The 16,432-nt window shown below is 53.6% G+C and overlaps 1 protein-coding gene across 1 annotated transcript; it reads right to left on the reverse strand.

Moving 5' to 3' along the window:
• Nucleotides 1–1,827: 1,827 nt before the first annotated feature.
• Nucleotides 1,828–16,146, reverse strand: LOC133358071 (dipeptidase 1-like). Its single transcript, XM_061576362.1, has 10 exons — nucleotides 15,950–16,146; nucleotides 14,333–14,462; nucleotides 13,503–13,635; nucleotides 8,678–8,828; nucleotides 7,010–7,080; nucleotides 6,103–6,281; nucleotides 5,247–5,331; nucleotides 4,636–4,711; nucleotides 4,022–4,157; nucleotides 1,828–2,089 (listed from the first exon to the last, which is right to left on the reverse strand). The coding sequence occupies exons 1-10, from the start codon at nucleotides 16,081–16,083 to the stop codon at nucleotides 1,883–1,885; spliced, it is 1,302 nt and encodes a 433-aa protein (XP_061432346.1). The 5' UTR covers nucleotides 16,084–16,146; the 3' UTR covers nucleotides 1,828–1,882.
• Nucleotides 16,147–16,432: the final 286 nt, after the last annotated feature.

Raw genomic sequence — 16,432 nt, forward strand, 5'->3', positions numbered from 1 at the left:
ATCATTTTTGTACAATTAAAAAAATTGTAAGAAAAACATTTAAAAATCATTTTTGTACAATGAAAAAAATTGTAAGAAATTTTGTTTATATGCAATTTCGAGCAACAATTGTCCATTTTCCCTTCCGGAGTTTTTGTTGCATTGCTCGCAGGTGAAATGAGGTGCACAGGGTTTGTCTTGATCCCCGACAGGCATGCCGAAATATGCCTTGTAGGCCTCACACATCTCAGCAGATGCTTCCACAGAGTACTTTTTCGCTCTTGTCTTGATAAATTGGCCACAGACATAGCAAAATGCGCCAGCCAGATGCTTGTAGCCTATTGATGTCATCTCAGAAAAATGCAGATATGTATCCACTGAGGCAGCTGGAACTAAACTGAACTGGTGTGCTTAAGGCTACTACTTATATTACTGGAAAGTTCGAGAATGTTCTAGAAGGTACTCCAAGTTTACTCAGCACTGAATATATCTGGAATGTTCTGTAAAATAAGTAAATTTCTAAATATCACTGTCCTGGTCACAAAAGCAAAGTTTGCGGGGAATAACAGCCATTCCCTGTACTTTTGCGGCATAAGCAATTAGGAAATAACACTTATTACCCAGGAACCAAAAAAACCATTTGTTACACAGTGTAATTATCTGAACCGGTCCTGGGCCTCCCCTAAGCCAACTCAGTTTCAAATGAGTAATTGATGTGGTGTGTAAACATGGTCACGAGGGAGACAAAGGCGGCCGGGCGTGGTGCTGGCCACCCACCCCAATGTGTGTCGTGCCGGCCTTGATAGGTGCTCGCTAACAGCACTTGCCTCAAAAGTATGTTAGGGCTATATGATAATAGCGATAAGGGACAAAATATATAAGCGACGTTTTGGACAATGGCTCTTCATAGCTATGCTCTTTCTTAATAGTTATGAATAGGTATGACAAAGGGCCATTGCCCGAAATGTCGCCTATGTGTTTTCCTTTTAAAACCCATCCAACATTATTGACGAATTCGGACGTTTATTTTCCTTCCCACATTTAGACAGCAGATGGCGGCATTGCGTCGCGTACAGCTGGCCCATGTTGGCACTCGAAATGTCTCGAAATGTCTCACGACAGAAGGCAACTTGCATCTCAGATGGACCCAAAGAGTTGATCAACGTAGAAGTAAGAAAAAAAGGTTGCAGCATAGAAGAAGAGAAGCCGATGATGCAGGTAGCGATGAGAAGGGAAGTGGCACTACTTGGACACAGATGTAGGATGATGGACAACAACAGGAGTTTAAACAGTGTGTTGTGAATGTTTCATGCCAACTTTCCAGGCACCAGGGTTTGTTTAATTCAGAGAGTGATACGGCAAGGGACATTCTCGTCGCTTTGCCCTGTGTTTCCCCTCGGGTGCGCAGCGAGTCGATGGTGTTTTGCCATGGGTCCTCCCTTGCTTTTCAGAAATTCCCTGGGTCACTCCTTGCATTATCATTAAGGTTTACATGCTTATCCCAGACCGTATGGCGTAATAGTAATTGTTAATGAAAATATACAAAAGAGTGATGTTAAACCTGTTTACCTGAGCTACATCATCATGTAACATTCTATCAAGTTAACGTTTACTACCATGATGTCTGAAAATATTCCGATGAGGTGGTGGTCAATCCAATTTTATAACTTTTCCCAGCGAAGGCTTGTGGATAATGAACCTCCAGGTATCTTTGTGGGAGAGCGAGGCAGCAGGGGGTGCTTCTATGGAATGTGTTGTCTCAAGGAAGGAGTTCACAGGCCTCCGTTACTGCGTGTTCTTTAATGCGCTAAATCCAGACCAAAAATAACGATTACATTCAAAATAGGAAATATCACTCTTAATATTAATTTTGGAAAAGGGCTGCTCCACTCCGCCACCCTCTTCACTGGAGCAGCAGCAGCAGCAGCAGAACGGGGGCCACGGTGCAGACGACGTGGCCACTCGCGATGTTTCCTCGTCCGTCTAACGCCTCCTCCTCCTCCTGCTGCTGCTGCTCAGCGACGCCGTGGTCTGTGCGACAGTCGTTTCGCACCTCGCCCTGCGGAATGTTGGTTTCGTCCGGCCTCGACATTTTTAAGAGATCCCGCACCTGCAGGACGGTCAAGAGCAACGTGACCACGCAGCGCACCCACGCAGTGTAGCCACGCAGTGCAGCCATGCAGCGCACCCACGCAGTGTAGCCATGCAGCACGACCACGCAGTGTAGCCATGCAGCACGACCACGCAGTGTAGCCATGCAGTGTAGCCATGCAGCGCACCCACGCAGTGTAGCCACGCAGTGTAGCCATGCAGCGCACCCACGCAGTGTAGCCACGCAGTGTAGCCATGCAGCGCACCCACGCAGTGTAGCCACGCAGCGCACCCACGCAGTGTAGCCACGCAGCGCACCCACGCAGTGTAGCCACGCAGCGCACCCACGCAGTGTAGCCACGCAGTGTAGCCATGCAGCGCACCCACGCAGTGTAGCCACGCAGTGTAGCCATGCAGCGCACCCACGCAGTGTAGCCACGCAGTGTAGCCATGCAGCGCACCCACGCAGTGTAGCCACGCAGTGTAGCCATGCAGCGCACCCACGCAGTGTAGCCATGCAGCACACCCACGCAGTGTAGCCACGCAGTGTAGCCATGCAGCACACCCACGCAGTGTAGCCATGCAGCACACCCACGCAGTGTAGCCACGCAGCGCACCCACGCAGTGTAGCCATGCAGCACGACCACACAAAGCACCCCACGCAGTGTAGCCATGCAGCACGACCACGCAGTGTAGCCATGCAGCACGACCACACAGCGCACCCACGCAGTGTTGCCACTGCCGCCCCCCTGCCAACCAGCTACTGAGCGCAATCCCGATGGCCAAAAACGCCAAGCGAGCAGAAACAAACAGCACCATCAAAGTTTTGATAGCCAAGTTAGCACGTAATCTTGTGTTGAGCCTGGTTATGTAGTGGCACTACAGTTACAACCCTGATGTGGCAAACTGAACTTGAACTGAAGCCGCTGCACACCACCGCATCGCACAGCACTTTCAGATGCGGTTCTGCGGCCGTCTGGAACGCTCTCCCTTCCGATATTAGCAAGCCACTGGAGCTGTGCACTTTTAAATCATCATCCAGATTGACAAACGTATTTCTTTAGGACTGCTTTTTGTGTTTAATTCGATGTCCTTCCCCTGCACCTTCGATTAGAGGTTCAACATCTTATTTTTCTTCCGTCCGGCTGATGTCGAGGCAGAGCAACAACCACAATGCGACATTCAGGTGGTCTCGAGCCAGATCAGCGCGTCAGGAGGAGCGGAGTGAATCGCCGTGATGTCTCCTCCGTATTTGTGGATCGGGGCATTGCGTCGCTAGACGTTGTATGGCCTGTTCTGGATGACCACAGTCGCACACTACTCCTGGAGAGTTTAACATTTTCCATTTGTGCATCAGGGATCCGCATCTACTGCCATCGTTTGTGCGGTGGACAAGGTTTTTTTAGTTTATTAGGGTTTTTTAGGTTTTTTTTTTTGGGGGGGGGGGGTTTGAGGTGGACCACGAGTTCAACGTAGGTACATATGTGATACAGCGACCGTTGAAACGGGATCAACCCCTGCGCCAACTGGCGCCACCACCGCCGCCACCGCCACCACCACTGCACCACCGCCATCACTACCACTGCCACCACCGCCACCGCCACCACCGCCACCACCACCACCGCCACCACCACCACCGCCACCACCGCCGCCACCGCCACCACCACCACCACCGCCATCACCGCCACCACCACCGCCATCACCGCCACCGCCACCACCACTGCCACCACCGCCATCGCCACCGCCGCCACCACCGCCACCTCCACCGCCGCCACCGCCACCACCGCCACCACCGCCACCACCACCACCGCCGCTACCTCCACCACCACCACCACCGCCATCACCGCCACCATCACCGCCACCACCACCGCCGCCATCACCGCCACCACCACCACCACCACCGCCACCACCACCACCACCACGTGGCCTCCAGACGACGGCGCCTTCTCACCTCCTCGGCCTGGGCCAGCACGCGCAGTATGTTCTCCCCCAGCAGCTTGGAGACGTCGCTGTCGGCCCAGCCTCTCCGGAGCAGCTCGGCGATGAGCTGCGGGTACTTGGAGACGTCCTCCAGCCCCTCCGTGCCCCTGCACCACGCCACGACGTTGAGCCAACAGGGTCAGGCCTACAATTTTTACATTTCAACTAAACTATGACGCCTGCTGCTGTATAGTTGGAGTTTGCGTGTCTCTCTCCCCGTGGGGGTCATGTGGATTTTTCTCTGGGTCCTTCGGTTTTTTCCCCTTCACATTTAGAATCAACATCACGCGTTTAGAGTGTTTAGCTCCTGCTTTAAATTTCCATGCAATAAGCCACTTCGTTGATCTATCAGTTGTGGCCAGGTCGCTTCTGAAAAATATCTATATAGCTCAGAGGGTCTTACGTGGAAAAATACAAATAGTACACTGTTTATTATAATTAGTTATGCAATACAACGTGGGCTTCCGTGCTCCGACCAAATATATATAAACTGATAAACCACCCACCCATTCATAAGTGCTACTCGTTAACAGCACTTGCCCCAACAGTCTTTTAAGGCTATAAAGGTGATCTTTGTCTTTTTACCCATCGTAGCCGTCAAAGTCACTCCCAATGCCGATGTGATCCACTCCGATGTGCTTTTTGATGTGCTCCATGTGGCCTGTGGGCGGAGAGGAATGTGCACAATTATTCTGTGAGCGTCGGAAATGAAAAACAGACAAGAACTGACATTTGGGTTGTTTTGCGTTGAAAGTAGAATAAAAACTAAACATTTTTTTTATGGAACCAGGTAAGCTCCATCAAGCTGTATAGCTCTTTTTCAGAAGCGACCTGGCCACAACTGATAGCTCAACGAAGTGGCTTATTGCATGGAAATTCTAAAGCAGGAGTCAAATACTCTAAACGCGTGATGTTGATTCTGAATGGCGATTGAAAATCCACGTGACCACGGGGAAAACATGCAAACTCCATAAATACAGGTGTCACGGTCGGGATCAAACCCACGACCTCCTGTATACGAGGTGAGGTAGTTAACATCTCCTAGCCACGGGGACGATTATGACGTTGCAAACATTTCAGCGCCTGGCGTTTATAAATAAGCCAGAGAGGTAGCAGTGGATAATGAAGAATTGCAAAATGCACTTTCCACCATGGGGCATGAGGATAATAAAATATCCGTGGTCACTGCTACTCACCAACCACTTCGGAGAGCGTGGCGGTGTCCTTGCACGAGACGAAGTTGGGGTAAAAGTTGACCATGATGATCCCACCGTTGATTTTCTGCGAACACGGTCAGCAATTGAGAACCGTAGGCTCTCAACACAAACTCGCAGCCGTGAGCGCCAGGAGCGCTTTCAAGCTTTCCAGCAGCGACGGTTGAGGGCGTCCATGCATTAGCCTCGGGGGTCGACAACCTGTGTGCCCTGGAGCCGCATGCGGCTCTTTAAGGGCCGCTTCGTGACGTTATGCACGTGCATTTTGTTGCTCTTGAAATATTGAGTTTATTTACCAAATCCAAAACAATTATTGGATATTCTCGTTATTTCGGTCGCTGACCCCTGCATTAACCCCGTCGTGTTCTTCTGTCTGTAACACGGGTGGGGGGGGGGGGGGTGCAGGAATAATTCTCGTCGAGGCAACCCTGCAACATGACAAGCAACGTTCTGAGTGTAAACTTGTGTTGATATTAGGGACTCGCCCAAGAGGAAACTGGCCACAGGGTTTGCCTTTAACTTTGGCGATGAGAACCAACGCTTCAGGGGTCAAGGAGCGACTTTAACCCTTTCCCGTTCCGATGACGTACATGTAAGTGAAGACGTACGACAACATCTTAATATACAGAGGACCGCAGATCTTGGGGAGGGGGGAGGGGGGTTGGATTTGGTGCCGGCTCACCGCCTGGCTATCCTTTCCCGCTCGCCTTGTGGTTCCTCGTAACACCAATTGGAGAGCGAGCGAACGAACCGCGCGGCGGCCACGCGTTACGAGTCAGAACTCGTCATCGCTATCGAGTGCACGCGGGGAGCGTTGGTGCTCCCCCCCCCCCCTCACCAGCTTCTGGAGGACTTCGTCGTCCACGTTGCGCCCGTGCCCGCACACCGCGTGGGCGTTGGAGTGGCTGAAGATGACGGGCGCCGCGGTGACGGCGAGCGCCCGCATGGCCGTGGCGCGAGACGTGTGTGACAGGTCCACCAGCATGCCCAGCCGGTTCATCTCCAGCACCACTTCCTGCGGGGGCGGCCACGGCCAGACAGAGACCATTACGCAGTCATCATCACCGCCATCATTGTTGTTGTTGTCCGCGTCTCCGGTTAGCACGGTTGGCTACGTACAGTGCGAAAGGAGTTACACGCACATTGTCAACATTGTCATTGTCATCGTTGTCGTCGGCAGTAGCAGCGGCGTCATAATCATTATCGCCATCATCATGGTCATCGTCTATACTATGGGTGGCCAATCTGAAGCAGAGCCAGAGTCACGTGTAGAGATGTGTAGTGTATAGATGTGTAGTGTATAAATGTGTAGTGTATATATGTGTAGTGTAGAGATGTGTAGTGTATAGTGTAGTGTAGAGATGTGTAGTGTAGAGATGTGTAGTGTATAGTGTAGTGTAGAGATGTGTAGTGTAGAGATGTGTAGTGTATAGTGTAGTGTATAGTGTAGTGTATAGTGTAGTGCAGAGATGTGTAGTGTATAGATGTTGACAGTTTTCGGCACAGCATGGGAGACATCCATTATTCTTTGCTACTGTGACAGCGCGTTCTACGTTATGTCCCCTTCGATAGAGCCACTTGTGGTGGATTAAGGAGCGGCACGGAGCTCGGGAGACGCCAGTTGGCCACCGCTGAATTCTATATCGTCAACATCGTTATCGTAATCAGCATTGTCATCATCGCCAAAGTGGTAGCATTGTCATCATCGTCGCCAAGGTTACATAAATCCGCTAACCCCTCGTACCTTCCAAAATTGGTGAGGCCGTCGAACGATGTCGGTTCTTCCTTCCCACCATCCACCCGCCACGACTCGGACCTGGGACACACCGCACGTGCACAGTGGAACTAAACTAGAAACAACTTTAAATATTTTTTATTTTGCTAGGTAAGGCACACTGAGCTATGTAGATTTTTTTCAGAAGCGACCTGCCCACAAATGATAGCCCAACGAAGTGGCTTATCACGTGACATTTGATAGCAGCAGACATATAATCTAAATGCATGTTTCTAAATGTGTAGGAAAAAAAACCAGAGGACACGGAGAATAATTCACGCAACCACGGGGAGTACACTGCAAACGCAAATATACAACGAGTCAGGGTCGGGATCGAGCCCACAACCTCCTGCTCACCAAGCGGCGGGAGAGATAATATCTCGCCATGCCGGGCACTTTCGGCTCGTCTCTCGTTGTTCGGGTGTGCTTGGTGGGGAGGGGTCTTGAGGACACAGATTTGACCAGGTAATTGACGTGGCCTAACCCAAAAATCAATGATTGAACCTAACCCCTCTTTGCAGGCCGGCGCTGCAGACACCTTGTGCTGCAGAGGGACAGCTGCCATTGGGGGGGGGTGCCCTTGGCTAGATTGTAGCAAGGCGAAGGAATGGTTGGGACAAGATGTGATGCATTAGCACTCGTTAATTGGCTGAAAACATCTTGATGTGTAGAGGACTGCAGAGCTTGGACAATTGTTGGTAGTGCCGTGTCCTCGCCGCCCGGCGGCTGCTGCTGTATTGCCGCTCGTCTCTGGTTTCTCTACGATCGTGAGAGATGCAGTTTGCTACACAAAGGACGCTGGCACTGTTTAAATATATATAAAACGTTTCTTGGCAAGAATTTTGGCACGAAACTAGCACGTGGCCTCGACGAAAAACATAAAGGGTCAAACCTTTGACGCTCAAATTGTAAATGTTGTGGATGTACTCTCCAACACACCGGTGGGCTGAAGTCGTCACTGTTTGGGGTTTTGTTTACGTGACAAATCCCTTACTAATTGGCTGTGTCGGGTGGTGGAGAGTTTCGACACATTTATACTTACGCGATCTAACCCAAAAACCTTTATCATGAACTAAACGTGATTACTCACACCAAATGGTACATTCCATTCTGGCGTACGGCAATGTGGCTCAGGAGCTCGAGGCCAATGTCGAGGTCTGCTTGACACGACGAGAAGGCTTCAGGAGAGAGTTTGTGTCGTTTGCTATTTTAGAGGTGGGAGTCGGTGGAGGGACCCACGGCTGCACCTGTTACGTGTTTTCATGTCGCATTAAACGCAACGAATACCATCATCTTGGCTAAATGGACATCATTAAATAGAAAAATATATGAAAGCCTAAAGTCAGAAATTGTTGTTGTACTAAGACGTCTGAGCTCCTGAGGCTTTAGAGCAAGCGTCCTGGACATGGACATAAGAATCGTTCTCATTTGCGTGCGTACGTACGTGGTGACTCAGCCTCAAATGAGTACCTGGTGCGGTGTGTAAACATCGCCACTCGGGAGACAAAGGCGGCCGGGCGTGGTGCTGGCCACCCACCCCCTCGTGTGCCGTCCCAGGGTTCATAGGTGCTACTCGCTAACAGCACTTGCCACAACAGTCTGTTGAGGCTACACGGGGATCTTTGTCTTTGTGGCTTACCAGGGCGTGTTGCAGTTGTGCGTGAGCGTCATGTAGCGCACGCCCAGCGAGTAGAACATCCGCAGCACGGCCAGGCTGCTGTCCACCCCATGGGCGCCCTCCAGGCCGATGAGGCTCGCCACCTTCTTGCTGGAGAACGCCTCACGCAGCTCTGATCCCGCGGGGCGAGAGGGGGGGGGGACACGAGGTTCGTCCGCTTCTTGAGTATAATCACGATTTCGATTTAAAGCTTTCACAATGTTTTGTTTTACCAGGTAAGGCCCACTGAGCTGTGGAGCTCTTTTTCAGAAAGCGAGCTGGCCATCACAAATGATAGCCCAACGAAGCGACTTATCATCACCATCATCATCACGTGGAAATGTATAACAGTGGCCAAAGACTCTAACCGCGTGGTGACGTTGATTCTAAATGTGGAGGGGAAAAAGCAGAGGACCCAGAGAAAAATGCTGCTCGCGACCACGGGGTGACACCGCAAACTCCAAATATACAGCATGTGTTAAGAGTCGGGATCGAACCCATGACCTCCTGTATACCAGGCGAGGTAGTTAACATCTCGCCACCATATTGCAGAGAAGCTGAAAAAGAGCTTTACAGCTCAGTGCGCTTTACCTGGTAAAATAAAAACAAGTTTAGATTACTTTTAAAATTTGCACCGGTCCTGGGCCTTCCTTAGGATGACTCAACCTTAAATAAGTACCTGGTGTGGTCTGCAAAGCATCAGCACTGGGGAGACAAAGGTGGCAGGACGTGGTTTGGGCCACCCACACCTTCGTATGCCAGTTTGGCCTCGATAGGTGCTCGCTAACAGCACTTGCCCCAAACCAACAGCACTTACCCCAAGAGTGTGTTAAAGGCTGTACGGGGGATCTTTGTCTGTGTGTGCGGTCTGTGTGGTAATTCTGTCTGTGTCAACACTTGCCCATGGACTCATGCAAGTGTATGGGGAAGTGGTGGCGCAGCGGTTGGCACACCGGACTACGACACCGCGGATCTGAGTTCATGACAGCAGCGTTCAATAATAAACCATTTCGGATCTTAACTGATTGTGTTCACGTTTACGGTGACTTTCAGACCGCAGTCCACTCACTGGCATTGACTATATATCTTTTATTCTCCGCAGGGAATGGATTCTTTGCTCCGCTGCAAGTTTAAATTCCTTCCCCTCTATTACTGCTAACCCTTACTCCCTCCCTTTGATGCTGCTAATCCTGCATACTGCATAATGCACGGGCATAATATGACTTTGAAAACCCCCCCACCTCCTACGCATTCCACAAGTAGTGACTAATCCCATATCTGCATTTCCCATAAATATGCTAAATTTCTCTTGATATGAAAATTCCTTTGTCAAGGCGCCCCTTCCCCCCTCCAACCCAGCTTAAATATACTTTGCCAAGCTTGGTCGGTGCCCATTCAGACGTTGTCTTCCCGACAGACCTGTTCTTCACCGGAGGACGGCTGCTTGCGTTGTGGCCGAAACGTCGTGAGAATTATTTTATTATGTTTTATTTGTATTATTTTATTATTTCCCTTCTACGTGACTTTACCAAAAGAACCAAGAAGACGAATCCCTGCAGTCACGAAAGCTTTAAATCGAAATTCCAGATATATTTCGATGGGAAAAAGTTTCTTGGAAACTGACCACCAATCTTTGCTCCAAATAGACCGGGCTAGACTGGAGAATAATAGTGACGGGATGAGTCGTGGCCCTCCAGCCATATCAATATCACGTGAGGGTATTGAAGGGTTGTGACAATGTAGGAGCAGATTTCTGGAGCCAAGGTGAGCCCTGGGGAGTGTGTGGACTCGAGGAAGCAGCTCCCAGTGTACCACGTGTGGCGAGAGCCAGCGGAGCATTGACTCCCCAAGGGCGGAGATGACGTCACATTGCACCAATAAGTATCAAGGTAGAACACAATGGAGGGTGGGGTCCACCTGTAATAGGGAAAGCTATTGATGGAAATTAGAGACACCTGCAACAAACAGTGTCAATCACCATTAGTGCAGCGCTGTTTTATAAATAGGGACCCCCCCCACACACACACATACAACAACAACCGCCATTCGCCACTAAGTGGCGGTGACGTCACCACGACGCTTGTGCCAGGCCATGTGCACCTTGAGGCCACGTGAAGTGTCGAACGCCCGTTGGCAGAAGATCACGGGGCAGACCCAGCAGGTGCCACGGGTCGACTGACTGAGATGACCGAGATGACACACATCCCCCCCCACACACCCCCCCACACACCCCCCCCCCACACACACCCCCCCCACACCCCCCCCCCCCACACAGCGGTGGGTGGCTGGAGTTTGACCCCAGCTCTATCTGCTCGCGAGCTCCAGGCAGCAGGGAACAGGAGCGGTCCCCGCAAACCTCCTCCAAGCGTCCAGCTGTAAGTAGCAGCTCGACAGGACTTTAGAGGTTTAGTGGGGACATTAAAGTCGATCTATTGCCACAATGCCCCAGGGCTTTGGTGTCGCAGTCCCTGTGAGTGTCAGTGGACACCCGGTGGGGAGCAGGCACGGGCAGGGGAGGCTGCCTCTGACGCCGCCTGCTGTGGAGAGCTGGGGCGGCCAGGGGCCGGCAGGGGCCGGCAGGGGCCCGGCTCTCCACCTCCTCCTACTCTACTCGGAGCACGCGGCAGGCCGGGGTTGGCCCAGAGCGAGTGACGACGTCTCGCGTCGCCTGCAAGTCGGCGGCCTTGTGAACGTGTCGCTCAGCAGTGGGCGGTGAACGCCAGCTCGGGCTAAACGTGCCCTAAGTGGGGGGGGGGGGGGGTGTTTGTGTGGGGACGCGTAGCCTCAGGTGTGGGGACAGAGGAGTCGTCCTGGGGTGTGTCGTGCAAGGCTGTAACCTGTCAGCACCCCGCGTGGCGCAGATGCACGCGTTGGTGTGGAAGCGGGCAGGAGGAGCTTGTGGAACAATGAAAGACGGACCAACCCTCTGAAATCGCCTCGGATGTGATGATATCCATTACTCTCATTCGACTCGACCCACACGATACACGAGCGTGACTTGGCTGACCACAAATATAATAGTGGCGGCAGTAAAGGTGAGTCTTGAAGCGAGCTAGAACCCAAAGGGCCACAGCACCGTACGAAGCCGACCTTGTTAATCGGAGGTGCGGGGAAAGGACAACAAAATAAACACAGAAAACACTTCTAAATAACGAGTTATCAATGTAGATGAGTTTAAAGTGCATAGCTCCATTGGTATCCCGATATCGGAAAAAAGAGCATTCCAGATGGCCTCAGAGACGCATCTGAAAGCGCGCGATGCAGTGACCGTCTGTTCGATGGCCACTGCAGCAAGGTTCTAATCACAGACAACTCGGTCTGTGTGAGTCTCTGTGGATCTGTGTGAGTCTGTCTCTGTGTGAGTCTATTTGGCTCTGTGTGAGTCTATTTGTCTCTGTGTGAGTCTCTGTGGAGTATAAAAACACATTCAAAGTGGTTTCCAGCTCAAACGGGCACCGATACTAATCTAATTTCAGAGCCAGTGGTGGAAATTCCATATTCCTATGGCCGGGACGAGCTATTCAACCAGCGATGATAAGACGACCACTTGCTAAACATAGGACAACCACTGTCGACTTCCCCACAAAGTGGTACTCATTTATCGACTTCAGAGGGAGGGATGATGATGACGAGCTGATGCATGTGTATCGATTCGGCTCGGCCAGTACCAGTAGACGAGGTGACGAAGGTGATCGTGTCTGAGTAGGTACCAGTAGACGAGGTGACGAGGGTGATCGTGACTGAGTAGGTACCAGTAGACGAGGTGACGAGGGTGATCGTGACTGTGTAGGTACCAGTAGACGAGGTGACGAGGGTGATCGTGACTGAGTAGGGTACCAGTAGACGAGGTGACGAGGGTGATCGTGACTGAGTAGGTACCAGTAGACGAGGTGACGAGGGTGATCGTGACTGAGTAGGTACCAGTAGACGAGGTGACGAGGGTGATCGTGACTGAGCAGGTACCGGTAGACGAGGTGACGAGGGTGATCGTGTCCGAGTAGGTACCGGTAGACGAGGTGACGAGGGTGAGCGTGTCTGAGTAGGTACCAGTAGACGAGGTGACGAGGGTGATCGTGACTGTGTAGGTACCGGTAGACGAGGTGACGAGGGTGAGCGTGACTGAGTAGGTACCAGTAGACGAGGTGACGAGGGTGAGCGTGACTGAGTAGGTACCAGTAGACGAGGTGACGAGGGTGAGCGTGACTGTGTAGGTACCGGTAGACGAGGTGACGAGGGTGAGCGTGTCTGAGTAGGTACCGGTAGACGAGGTGACGAGGGTGAGCGTGACTGAGTAGGGTACCAGTAGACGAGGTGACGAAGGTGATCGTGTCCGAGTAGGTACCGGTAGACGAGGTGACGAGGGTGAGCGTGACTGAGTAGGTACCAGTAGACGAGGTGACGAGGGTGAGCGTGACTGTGTAGGTACCGGTAGACGAGGTGACGAGGGTGAGCGTGTCTGAGTAGGTACCGGTAGAACGAGGTGACGAGGGTGAGCGTGACTGAGTAGGGTACCAGTAGACGAGGTGACGAAGGTGATCGTGTCCGAGTAGGTACCGGTAGACGAGGTGACGAGGGTGAGCGTGACTGAGTAGGTACCAGTAGACGAGGTGACGAGGGTGAGCGTGACTGTGTAGGTACCGGTAGACGAGGTGACGAGGGTGAGCGTGTCTGAGTAGGTACCGGTAGACGAGGTGACGAGGGTGAGCGTGACTGAGTAGGGTACCAGTAGACGAGGTGACGAAGGTGATCGTGTCCGAGTAGGTACCGGTAGACGAGGTGACGAGGGTGAGCGTGACTGAGTAGGTACCAGTAGACGAGGTGACGAGGGTGAGCGTGTCCGCGTACTCCTTCACCATCCTGTGGACGACGTCGATCTGCTCCAGGGAGTAGCGGACGGCGTCCCGCCCGGCCGTGTCGCACGGCGTGTACACGGCCCAGAACTGCTCCGACGGGTGGACAAAGACAACGACGAATTGCGGCTTGTTTTGTCAGGAAAGCATCACCAATTCTCATGGTGACAATTTTTTTTAAGTAAAATTGTAAGCTATGAAACAATTTTTGTTTTACCAGGTAAGGCCCACTGAGCTTCGTAGCTCTTTGTCAGAAGCGACCTGGATATCACGAATGATCGCTCAATAAAGTGGCTAATCACGTGGTGCTGGCCACCCACCCCCTCGTGTGCCGTGCTGGCCTTAATAGGTGCTCGCTAACAGCACTTGCCCCAAGTCTGGTAAGGCTATACGGGGCATCTTTGTAGTGGTATTGGTGCTGGTGGTCGTGGTGGCGGTGGCGGTGATGCTGGCGGTGACTGTTGTGGCGGTGGTGGTGTTGGTGGTTGTGGTTGATGGCGGTGATCATGGTGATGCTGGTGGTCGTGGTAGCGGTGGTGGTGATGCTAGTGTTGGCGATTGTGGTGGTGGTGCTAGCGGTGTTGATGGTTGTGGTGGTGTTGGCGGTGATGGTGGTGTTGGCGGTGGTGGTGTTGTTGGCGGTGGTGGCGGTGGTGTTGGTGGTGTTGGTGGTGTTGGCGGTGGTGGTGGTGTTTGCGGTGGTGATGGTGTTGGCGGTGGTGTTGGTGATGGCGGTGGTGTTGGTGGTGGTGTTGGTGGTGGTGGTGTTGGTGGGTTGCGTTAGCACCTGCCCACCGACACGCCCGGCACGCAGGCGGCTCATGCTGGTGTGAGTGGTGGTGATGTTGTTCAGGTTCACGTTGTCGTAGATCTCATTCTTGTGCACGTCCCTGAGGCGCCACGGCAAGTCGTTGTGTCTGCAGGGAACAGCAACCCCCCACGCAGCCAAGATTCAGGGTACGGGGACAAGGCGCAGCTCTGCAATTTGCTTGGCGACGCCACTGTCGGCAGAAGAGTCCTTCACTCGAGAGGGGGGGGGGCCTCTAAAAAATACTTGGCCTCTTCTTCCATGCTGGCCAGGTGTCTTGGTGGTAGTCCCGACACGTTTTCCACCACACGCGAACTGCCGATCAACTGCCCGTGTTCCTAATCGATCACTGGTTTTGGAGGTCAGGAGCCAGTGGTGGATTCCAGTAGAATGTTTTACAGCATTGAGTGCACCGACAGCCCTCCGATTTCAGCTCTGCTGGGCACTGTTGGCTACGTACGGTGCGAAAGAAGTACGACATAAATACAAAGGTAAAGGTGCAGCGCTGTAATTGCTTGGCTCACGCCACTGCTGATGGAATGGCCTCTGCTGTTGGGAGCTGTAGAGAATTTGGTCTACTCTTCGACGCTCACGAGATGTCTCACTTTACCCCACATTCGCGCGATGTCGATTGGCGAACTGCGGTGAGCCCATTTACACCGCTGGGCCGACAGAGGCAGGTGGGAGGGTTTTACGAACTTCTCCCCCCATCGTTTCAATGGGAAGTTTTGCATCGTTGGTTTCATTTCCCCATAAATGATATAATGATCAAGTTTGGCGAGATACGATGTCCCACGATGTACACGCAAGTGAGATGGCGGGACAAATACCAGTGAGTACCATATGATAGTACAGCAATATGAGAAGACATTTCCCGATTTTGAGCAAAGGATCGTGAGGACCTCGCTCCCTCCACTCGGCCCACGACGGAGGCGGTGGCTCGCCGCTCCGTCCCACGCACCCCCCCGACTCACCCCCCCCCCCGACTCACCCCCCCCCCCCGACTCACCCCCCCCCCCCGACTCACCCCCCCCCCCCCCCCCCCCGACTCACCCCCCCCCCGACTCACCCCCCCCCCCGACTCACCCCCCCCCCCGACTCACCCCCCCCCCCGACTCACCCCCCCCCCCGACTCACCCCCCCCCCGACTCACCCCCCCCCCCGACTCACCCCCCCCCCCCCGACTCACCCCCCCCCCCGACTCACCCCCCCCCCGACTCACCCCCCCCCCGACTCACCCCCCCCCCCGACTCACCCCCCCCCCCGACTCACCCCCCCCCCCGACTCACCCCCCCCCCCGACTCACCCCCCCCCCCCGACTCACCCCCCCCCCCCGACTCACCCCCCCCCCCGACTCACCCCCCCCCCCGACTCACCCCCCCCCCCGACTCACCCCCCCCCCCCGACTCACCCCCCCCCCCCCGACTCACCCCCCCCCCCGACTCACCCCCCCCCCCGACTCACCCCCCCCCCCGACTCACCCCCCCCCCCCGACTCACCCCCCCCCCCCGACTCACCCCCCCCCCGACTCACCCCCCCCCCGACTCACCCCCCCCCCGACTCACCCCCCCCCCGACTCACCCCCCCCCGACTCACCCGTCTATGAGCGGCACCTTCGCCATCAGTGCGACCGCTCTGTCGAGGTACACATCACCGCTGACCGTCAGGGGCACCCGGGCGAGGCTCAAGACCCCCCACAGGGCCGCCACGACAATCAGGAGACCGGCCATCAGGGTCCGCTCCGGCTACTGGCCAGAGTGCGAGAATAACGCCGCATCAGAAGCGAGGGTTGATGCGGTGTCATGATATTGTGTGGGTGGGTTTTTTTGTTTCCCCCCCCCCCTCGTCGGTCAAAGTTAAACGAAACGATTTAGCAATCGTTGCAAAAGTGGCAAAGTCCTCGCTTGTGAATGTCTTGAGCGTGCACGAGGCGGGGGTGTAGGGGCACGCTCGCCGGAAAGGGGGAACGGAGACCCCCCCCCCCCTTGACCTCGAAACGATCGGCCGATAAAACCTCCTCACTTAGACCCTTGGGGCGCCGCGATGGCTATGAGATGTTAACTACATCGCCTGGTATAC

This window comes from Lethenteron reissneri, chromosome 60 (assembly GCF_015708825.2).
Source record: "Lethenteron reissneri isolate LAM-NWPU_2019-01 chromosome 60, ASM1570882v1, whole genome shotgun sequence".
Taxonomy (NCBI): domain Eukaryota; kingdom Metazoa; phylum Chordata; class Hyperoartia; order Petromyzontiformes; family Petromyzontidae; genus Lethenteron; species Lethenteron reissneri.